The sequence below is a fragment of the Mugil cephalus genome, chromosome 2 (genome assembly GCF_022458985.1).
Source record: "Mugil cephalus isolate CIBA_MC_2020 chromosome 2, CIBA_Mcephalus_1.1, whole genome shotgun sequence".
Classification (NCBI taxonomy): domain Eukaryota; kingdom Metazoa; phylum Chordata; class Actinopteri; order Mugiliformes; family Mugilidae; genus Mugil; species Mugil cephalus.
Window position 1 is genome coordinate 29173322 of NC_061771.1, and position 10761 is coordinate 29184082.

General features: G+C 40.6%; 1 protein-coding gene across 1 annotated transcript in view; it reads right to left on the reverse strand.

Annotated features, from left to right (window-relative positions):
* hoga1 (4-hydroxy-2-oxoglutarate aldolase 1) overlaps positions 1 to 10761 on the reverse strand; it is a 22855-nt gene extending 12094 nt beyond the window's left edge. The window contains exons 1-4 of the mRNA XM_047577282.1: positions 10206 to 10761; positions 8585 to 8713; positions 6459 to 6586; positions 5767 to 5901 (exon numbers count right to left, since the gene is read on the reverse strand). Of these exons, the coding sequence (XP_047433238.1) occupies positions 5767 to 5901; positions 6459 to 6586; positions 8585 to 8713; positions 10206 to 10422 (609 nt within the window). The 5' untranslated portion in view covers positions 10423 to 10761. The remainder of the gene's footprint in view (positions 1 to 5766; positions 5902 to 6458; positions 6587 to 8584; positions 8714 to 10205) is intronic.

Here is a 10761-nt window from a genome sequence, read left to right on the forward strand (position 1 = left end):
GGGAGATAGGTAGCTCAGACCCCCGACCAAAACAACTGTGTATTTTGTTGATTAGCAGCTAAAAGAATTAAGCTAATCTCTCTGTAGTTTAAAGTTAAGCGGTTGTGTCTTGAAGTGTCGTGGGCCTAACGGTGAAGGAAGGTGCCTGCTTGAAAACCCCAGTGATGTGCTGCATACTGCTGTAGGCTAGGCTAGTTAGCTAGTGTCTTCTTGTTGGTTGCTAGCTGGTAGCTGACGCCTAGCCTGCTGATCGGTTTTCAGTTGGACTGGGCTTCTAAATGTGTTTTGGCACAAGGGATTGTAACATCTACCTGTGCAGTAATGAATCCTTATTTTTTTATATCATAGATTAATATCAAAGGCTTCAAAACTCTGAATTACCCATGGAATTATGGTGAAAGTGGATTTCGTTTTCCCATCCATTTTCATGAGCTGGTCACTCAGAATTGTTTCCTGTCACCAGTTGCGCCCTGTCGCGTCAATTTGGAGTATTTCTTGCCTTCCTTAAATGTGTTTGAGAGCATTTCAGTCTCTTCCAAACAGCTGACGTTGAGACGTCTCTGCCACCTGAGGCCTTTTATAAGTGCTCTAGTCTGAGGCTGGTTACTCTAATGAACGTATCCTCAGCAGCAGATTCCACTCTTGGTCTTCCTTTCCTCATGAGGAGTTAATTTGAGGATACATTCCAAGTTCTTGAAAATATTCCAGACTGACCGACCTTCATGTCTTAAACGACAAACGGCAAACGGCCCTTTCTCTCTACTTGTGGAATATTTCTCGCCATGATGTGGATGAGAACGGCAGATCAATAGAGTTATTCACCGCAGAGAACAGACCACCAACCCTACCGGTGCACAACACAGCTGATGGTACTGAAAACCTCAAGAAGGCGAGAAAATTCCTCAGACTCTAATAAAAGTGATATTTCTGATATTTCTATCTTTGTCTGTGTTTCCATTGAAAGGTGTTTTGCAAATGAGCTGTAACTCTCATAAAGTCTCGTCTCGCGATATTCGATAATTCGCTTAAATTCTCGTGATGCAAGGCTTCACTTTGGGGAAGATGGACTTCAAACCAACTTGTCACATGACCCCCTGTGTCATCTCCAGTGTCACAACAGCTTAGGATAAGACAGATAAGGAGTTCATTAACTAGCAGTGATGCTCTGATGTTCTTACACTGTACGATCCTCTCACACATGCTTAACAAGCTGGTCACTAGCATGTACCTCTGCACACAAACCAATAGACTATCTACAAAAAAGGCCTGAAGACTTGGGACAAAAAAACAAACAAACAAAAAAAAAACACATCTGTAATGTCCTCAAAAATGACTGTTTAAGCTTCCATAGCTTTAAGTTTTTCAGATTTTTGTATATAAATGTCTCCATGGTCAGACAATGGCTTAAAACTTGCCGGACTATTTTATTTATTTATTGTGTCATTTTATCCTGACTGTGCAGTGCACTGTCGTTTGTATTTTATTCTTTAATTAAGGGCTGGGGATGAAAATTAGCAGCTCTGCTATAATCCAGCAGAGTTACGACACTATTCTTCTATATTGTTCTTCATCAATGTGCACCGTCCCTACTCCAAAAAAACAAAAAAAACAAATTCAAATTCAGAACCTGCATAAAAAAATTAAACAAAACATCAGCAGATTTTCATATAGGTCCATCCACACTCACTCGACAAATTATTAAGTACACTAATGAAAACTGATATTTTTTGTAATCATGTCCCACTTCAAAGCTGTTCTAAAGTTTAGTTTTACGTCAGAGAGGTGGGAATTTGAAGGGTGCAATCATTAAAATAAATAAAATAATGTTTAGAGCAAAATCAAAATCACTCCCAGACCCCACATAAAAGTGAGAGAAAGAAGTTTGTTGTACAAAAAGTGGAAAAAGGAAGAAAAAAATATATATTTCTGTAATTGGAGTTAAATCTTGGAATTGGAAAAACGTGCAGCTCATTTGTTGGATATTGACAAAATACAGATAAGTTGTGATTTTTTTTTTTTTAAAAGTATAATTTTACAAACGCTAAATGTCTTATGGTGCTTTAAATGACACACAAATTGCTATATATTATACCAACTTCATTAAAAACACATCTGGGTGCAGCGTGGGTGGAGCTGCCTTCAATTTTGATGTATGTCTAATGTAGAGCCATTCATATACATATATATACTGTATATATGTATGTAAAAAACTTAAATCTGCAAGCTGCTAATTGTCACAGGTTAAAGGTTAGTGATTTGCTGTCACTATGACAGAACACGCTGAGAACGTGGAGGCAGTTTCTTTAAATTCATTACATATGCAATCTTAATCAACGCTGTTTATTTTACTTTTTTTTTTTGACAACTGACGAAAAAATTAACAGCATTAGTTTGAGTCTCATTATGTCACTCTGAGCTGTTAAGATTGCGAATATAAATACTCCCAACTCCCATGCAGGGATAACTATTAGTATCGCTGTCATAACTGTTCCCCTCGGGGGGAGATAATTGTTTGGATTGAACAGACAGGTTGATCTTAGCCAGGGTGCGAGGTGATGATGCCTCGTCAAAACACTGCGCAATCAAACGCCGCGCACGCAGGTGGCGCGCGGCCTCCACGTCTCCGTGAAGAAACGCTCGGAGTGCGGGTGGGAGGAATCGGATTAAAGGAGGTGAGATGAACTAAGTCTTTGTTGTTTTGGGAAACACAGATTGGAGACGGTCATTAAAGACGAGGGGGATTCAACTGATGTCATCTCGTAATCAGACCCTGACTTTGATTTAATTCACCAGAGGACATTCGTCGCTGCTCTCATTCATTCACGTCGACGTGCACCGATCAGCCACAACATTAAAACCACCGACAGGAGACGTAAATGACATGATAACGTCTGGGAAACATCTTCTGGGAAACGTTTGGACCTGGAATTTATTTGTGCGGATGTTACTTGGTACCAGACCAGACCAGACCAGACAAGAGCAGAGCAGAGCAGCAGAGCAGAGCAGACCAGACCAGACCAGACCAGACCAGACCAGACAAGAGCAGAGCAGAGCAGAGCAGAGCAGACCAGACCAGACCAGATCAATCCAGACCAGACCAGACCAGACCAGACCAGACCAGACCAGACCAGAGCAGAGCAGAGCAGAGCAGAGCAGACCAGATCAATCCAGACCAGACCAGACCAGACCAGACCAATCAGACCTGATCAGATCAGATCAGATCAGATCAGATCAGATCAGACCAGATCAGACCAGACCAGACCAGACCAGACCAGACCAATCAGACCTGACCAGACCAGACCAGACCAGATCAGATCAGACCAGACCAGACCAGACCAGACCAATCAGACCTGACCAGACCAGATCAGATCAGATCAGATCAGATCAGATCAGATCAGACCAGATCAGATCAGATCAGACCAGACCAGACCAGGTACCCCCGCCCCATAGCAATGACACTTCTTGATAGAAGCCGTCATCCTCAGGCTTAAAGCATTATAGCCCAACACAACTGAAATGTTATCAAAAATGTTTTTCTTTATTATTGATTATTATGAGTGAACTTCTTTTGTTTTTGTCGTTGTTCATTTCCGTATCATGTCACTTATGAGGCTATTTATGTACAGCTTAGTTCGTCATCTCCGTGTGTGTGTGACTGCGTAAAATGTGCGTACGCAGCCTCGTAAGTGACACGACACGGAAATTAACAACAACAAAACACACGCAAAGGGATGCGGTAAAGATGACTTTTATTTAAGTTACAGTTTGCACATTTTCTATAAAAAAAAACAAAAAAACTAAAAGATATTTACGGCCTGTTGTCAAAACTTTCCCAGAAACTCTTCAAACTAGTTCAGTAGCATGATCCATTTCCACTATGTGGAGACGGTTGTAACTTTAGCTGAATTATTCTAACGTCTGTCTTTCTGAATGCGTGCGCCAAGACACAGACACGCTGAGCAAGTTTGGGCTAAAGTCATCAGACGTCAGCGAGTCCGTCTGCCTCTCTTCTTTTAAATAAGCTTCCTGCAACTTGTCTGCTTTCCCGAAACTGACCCCTCAGCCCTTGTTTTCTGTGTCTGTCCTCATCCCGCCCACAGCCGAGTTCTGTACTTGAACTACGCCCACGCTCATGTCTCCCGGCAAGTGGACAAACACGTTATTTCCCAAATCAGAAATCCATTTGCAACTTCTTGGAAAGTCTTCCCACACAGACACAGAAAGGTAAGAAGAGCTTGACCAGAGCAAACGCTCCTGTTTTTTTTTGTTTTTTTTCTAACCAAACATGCAACTCTGCAATCAGCCCCGGAGGATAAAACTGCACAAGCTTTAGCTTTAGGTCGCTCAGATGTCACCACTCAGTTCACTGAAAACCAGGTGCTTTAGTGAACACAGGAACACGGTGACTGGTTGTGCAATATCATAAAACAAAAAAAAAAAATTTTTTAAATAAAATATTTCGCCCAAATAAAATGCGCTCAACTGAAAACAGAAGTTTTCTAAGACGCTAGCTGCGTTTCGTATAAAATGTACGATTGCGCTTTTGTATGTGCTTCCATTGTTTGCGATGTCCCATAACTCAATTCATTCAAATGAACTGGTCACATGGGGAAATGCCAAAAATGTGTTTCCATTGCACCTTTGCGATAAATTTTCATATCCATGCGTCTGAAAAACCACATCATGGGAGATGTAACCATTTCCGTTACCAGCTTTTATTGCGATATTTGGGTTTGGCACATTTCTGGGGGGAAACGCAGCAAAAGGCGTTTTCAGTCTGACAATCTGAACTAAAACCATGTTTCAATTCACATTATAAATAAACTCTGAACTTCATAGTCCTAGAAACCTGATAATCGTACGATACTGGGGCCTGTTCCTGACTGCACATATGCAAAAGCCGTATGTGAATAATAAATGAAAAGCCCTTAAGACAACGAGCCAAAGAACACAAGTGGTTCTAGAGAAGAACGGTTAAAGAAGAACAAGATGAATGTTTAGGAACAAGTCAAAGTCCTGAACTTAATCCAGTAGAAATGTTGTAGCATCAGTTCATGAGAGGAAACCACCAACATCTCAGAACTGAAGTGGTTCTGTTCTGAGATGAGATGAGATCAAATTCCTCCAAGCTGCTGTCGACACTGATCAGCAGTTACCAGAAACATTTAGGAGCTCACAGCAGATACCGAAAACAAGGGTTCACTTAGTTTTACAACTTGCAAATATGAGTAAATGATTAATTTTCCCCAATAAATAAATACCTAAATTTGATAATTCTGTTTGACTGGGTTAACTTTATCAGATTTCAGGACTTTATGAAAAATCTGCTGATGTTTTGAGCCATTTTTATCCAGAAGCGTAACAACTTTTAACATGTAACTGGACATTCAGCGGATGACGAGCGAGCTCCTCCTCTCTAATACTCTAACATGTGTCAACTTCATCCTCAACATTTCTCCTCGTTAAGACCCAGTTTGCTGCTCAGGCAAAATGTGGTTAATCAATTTTCTCCCGAAACCTTTTCCCAGTGAAAACTGATCTCATAAGATGCTGTCTGCTTTTCACTGCGTTATTATTAGAGGAATGCTGTAAATGAGATTCAGATTACACAGAGATCTGCAGCTTTGTCCGACCCCCCCACCACGTAAAGGCTTCAGGGATTATGTTTCAGTGACACCTACACTGCATTGATACAGTGACAGGTAATCAGGTTACTTAAAAAAAATAAATAAATAAAATAAAATGAAATGCTGAGTTTTTCCTCACATCTCCTCCGCTGTCCTTAAGGCCCAGGATGTTTGGATGCTGGGACAGATGCGTCACAGCGTCCAGCGGCAGCTCCAGCCCCGTGTTGGCCGGCACGCTGTACAGGACCACCGGCACCGGGCTGCTGTCCGCCACCTGCAGGGGACAAACGTGGACATGACTCCTCGAGTGAAGCTCCACGCTCCACGCATCTTAGAGAAATACTCGCATCCTTCTATGTGAATAATCTGAGTTACCAGGGACAGAAGTGATCCTGTATATCCTGGGACCTAGATTAGAGGTTATTGCAACTCCCTGTATATTGGCTTGGATCAGACCTTTATCAACAACCTTCAGCTCTTTCAGAACAACATTTTTTATCTTCCCTTCATTCAAGGTTCAAGATCCAGTTATTCGATTAAAGAAATTTTGCAGAGAGCCCAACTTAAAGGCACAACCTATGCAAACATTTAAATAACTAGAATAGAAAAACCACCCTTGACCTAAAACTAAAAGTAAAAATATGTACAAGAAAATGTAACCAGTTGCTGCACGTTCATGTCCGTCCTACAGCTTCTTCAAGGAGTTATTTCAGTATTAAAAAGAGTTGTTTTCAGGTTAAACCGAGGTCTAGCATAAGGGTTAAGTGCTGCAGTATTTGTGATTAAGTAGAAATGTGCACGGGACTCTGTGTGTTTTTCCTCTCGGCCGACCTTTGTGAAGTGGCGGATGAGAGCGCGGCCGTCCATCTTGCCCTTGTAGAAGCAGGGAGTGACCACGAGGACGGCGTCCGCTCCGGCTGCCGCCATCTTCTCTGTGAGATGAACCGTGGCTCTGGTGGCTGGACAGAAAAATAAAAAATAAAAAAATAATCCCTTTGAATTTGCTTAATTTTTTGCTTGAGTAGAGTTTTTTTTTTTCTTTTTTAACCCTTCAGTTTTCACATAATGCATTTGTGCACACACGTTCAAGGCCTCTGCATATTCCTTCTCTCAGTTAAAAAACTAAATACACAATCTGTGCCTTCATCCTTTTACACAGAGAGAATGAAGAGCTTAAAGTACTTACATACCAGTGACAAAAAACCCAACGCTGGAAACAACCCTGGATTTAATATGTTCCTCTTTTATCCTTTTTTATTTCTTTTTAATGGAAGGAAGAAACGTTGACCTGAGACTGTGAATATAATAAATACGTCCATGTCCCTGGACCGTTTAATTTATTTAATACATACATAATTCAGGCTGTATAAGATAGATACAAGTCAATTTAAACTTTAAGCCTCACACTTTAAGTACACTTTTTTTATGTGTGTTCCTCTTACGAGAGCAGAATCTGATTAAAGTAGCGAGTAAAGTAGCAGGAGAACTGAAATATGTATTGTTTGAAATGGATTCACCCTGTAACCCTGTTAACTGCAGATTCCTACTAACGGTTCACATTAGAAAAATGAAAAGCATCAATATTTACACAACATGAAACTGAGCCAAATATAAAAATCAGGAAATCGAGAGGGTATGCATTGACTTCTGCTTGGGGCCAAGAACACAGTGAAATGTATCAGTAAATACAACGAGACCGGGGAAAAACTAATGGATTATCAGAGCAAATTAAAGACAACTGGACTCCATACGAACTAGTGTAGATTTGGTAAAGTGGATTAGCGTCAGCATTTCCAGCTGTTTCTTCGTAATGCAGTGATCCATTTACTTCTCTGTTCTTTGGGAGATATCTGTAAAAAATATATCTCTGACTGCTTTTCTGATCTGTTGGTTCAGTCAATCAAACAACAGTTCTCTTTTTTTTTGTTTGTTTGTTTGTTTGTTTAAATTCATTTCACAATTTAGATGCTATTAAAGCCTGTGATTCAAACTAATGCTGCTAATCTCCATGTTCAATCGTCACTTTTTACCACACAGTGGCCGTAACCATGGAGACTTCCACTTGTTGTGACGTCACGTGCCTACCGGCTAGAATAGAATAGAATAGAATAGAATAGAATAGAATAGAATAGAATAGAAAAATACTTTATTTATCCCCTGGGGGAAATTCGAGTGTCCAGTAGCTTGTGTAATGTAGCTAGACATGTTACATGTCAAATTTTAAGTTAGTACAGATAAACTTTTCTAGAAATATGCAATTAAATTAAATTAAATTAAATTAAATTAAGCACAACAGGTTTGGTGTTTGAACTTGATGGTATGATAAGCAACTACATGTCAGTCCAAACAGGGTTTTTATTGTTTTTATCATCATCAGCATCATCTTTGAGCAGAACGTGTAATCCCAACGTCCTCAAACGGGTACTTGCTGAGAATTTGTTAAGATTTCTGTGTCATATCAAACCAGAGATATTAATGAGCATAAATAGATGTGTTACATGTTTTTATGTTACAACCATAAAAGACTTCACTCAAATGTCTGCTATCATCATGCTGACCCTTTGCTACCACTAGACGGCAGATAAAGGCGTCCACTTATGGGGACGACGGGTCTAAATGAAGCAGAATAAGCTACCACAAACCTAAAACCTGTCCCCATATGAGGACGCAGGGTCTCAGGACAGACTGATGCTCGGCTCCAGGGGATTTATTCCTGAGCTGAAACACTGTAGGAATATCTGAAAGCTTGTGAGACACGTTGCTCTCTGCATCAGTTCAGTAAGTGTAATTTTGTTTACATGGCGCTTTTCTCAGCTAAAAAGTGCTTCACAATAAAAACAGTATTAAGACTAAATGTTAACATGATAAAATTAAATCATAAGTAAGACAAATTTAATTGAATAGCCCTGTTTTAAATTCTAGTTTGTAAAAAAAGAGTTTAGAGACTCTGCACCTACATTCACAGCCTGATCCGGCCATCAGCAGTTTCTCCGCGGGCAGTGACCTCCTGACCGTCCTCACCACCTCCACCCGCTCCTCCTCCGTCAGGTACGGATACTCGCCGTTGGAGCCCTGGACGACCAGACCTAAAAGACACGAAAACACACAGAGAAAACAGAAAACTTCACTTCAACTTTCTTCATTTTGACCTTGTATGTTACTGTGCATCTAGACCTGTTGACCTGTCATCATTAAACGTCGCTGTAATCTCAGAACCGTCATCTCCAATAGGCGTCGAATAAAGGGAACTGGAGTCATAGTTGCCTTTATTCAACAACTTCACAGACGTCATCTGTCCTCAACAACACTGTCTGTTGGAACAAAACCCTCATCCCAACAATAATGGGACTATAAAAAGTAATAATAGGACCAGTTAAGGTAATAATAGATGACTTTATAGCAGTGATTACAGCAGTAGTAGCTGTAAATAATAATAATAATAAAAAATTGGAATGATAATTTATATAACTCAAATATCTTTCATATCTGTATCGACTGTAATTTGTCTCTATGTGATGAAGCTACTGGACACAAAATAAAAAAATAAATCAATAAAAATCTGTCTTATTAATCTATGTGGTTATATTGATATGCACCTTATTTTTATTTATTCATTTTTTATTATGTTTATTAACCATAATACATCTACCATATAAATATGTAATCCCTGTAATTCCTCTTTACATTTGCACTTTATTCACTATTTACTCGTACAGTCATGTTTACATCCTTTGTGTGTGTGTGTGTGTGTGTGTGTGTGTGTGTGTGTACTATATTTTGGTTCTTAAAAGTGTCTTGTACTTGAATGTAATGCTGCTGCTCACTTGGGCTTTAAGTTGCTCCCTGGGGAAAAAATTAAGTTTTCTAAATGTGAATCTTGTGTTATTGCAGATTAAATGAAAGTAAGAACCGAACATGGCGGCGGCAACAGTGTAAATGCTACAAGTTGTGGCAGCACTAGTGAAACACTGCAGTATAATTAGACACTGTTGCACATAAGGTTCAGATAATTGTGTTTTCAGACACATTCCTCTGTTCATATCAGTTAAATGTTTGGAGGCGATGGATCAATTAAGTTTTGAGGAGATATAAACTTTATCTCTCAAGGTTAAATCACATTGTCAGTATCATTTCATAAGGTACAAACAAAACAAAACAAAAAAACATTTAACTCCAGCGTTATGGGCAACAGTGTACATGTAATAGCAACAAACGAACACCAGATGGAGACAAAACACCAACAGGTGTAGAGTTTGCGCTTTTCCTCCGTACTGAACTTTGTCCCGTGGGTCTGCTCCCTAAGCAAACATTGACAGAAACAAATGGATCATTTTGCAAGAAGGTGCACAATTTAGAAACGCTCAAATTCCCCTTATGTTCCACACAACTTGTGCAAACTACTAAATGTGTATAAATGCGTGCAAACTACTAAAGGTTCCTCTGTCTCCTTGTGCGTAATGTCTGTCGATAACACGTGCACCACGGATTTTAAGAACCCTCCTAAAGATTTAGAAAACACTTGTCATGCAGAATGTACAGTTTTGCTCCTTAATTGCAGTCACGTCCCTGGGGCCTGACCTTTAAAGGGGATCTTGGCGTATTTCTGCAGGTTTTCCTCCAGTTTCTTGTAGTCCACCTCCTCCTTGGCGGTGAACGGGGTGGCAATGGGCGGATAGATCCCGCTGAGGTCGAGCCTGGCAGCGGCCGTGCGGCTTTGGTGTCGCGTCCATGCTCTCGGGTGACCCGCGGCGGCGCGCAGGGAGCTCAGACCTCTCCAAGCCCGGACGCAGTGCATTGTGGAGCGGACTGAGGGGAGCGAGCTGTTCGCTGGGAGTCTGTGCAGCTGCGGCCACCGAGGGCAGTTAATCACTAACCCGCTTCTTCAAATATTGACCCCAATTTGTGTTTTAACTTTGAAGCTGTCACCCGAAACAACTCGGTTTATTCGGGACTGGCAGTTGGGAAACGTTTAATTCTGCGCAACCTCCGCTTCTTATTGTTTTTACACCACTACCAGCATAAGTGAAACTCGCGTTCATCTGCCACCTCTTAAAATCGCCAATCAGGAACTTTTAAACCTTTCTTCTAACCCTCCAACCATGCGATATATTCCCCCCGGATGTCAAACCCAGAG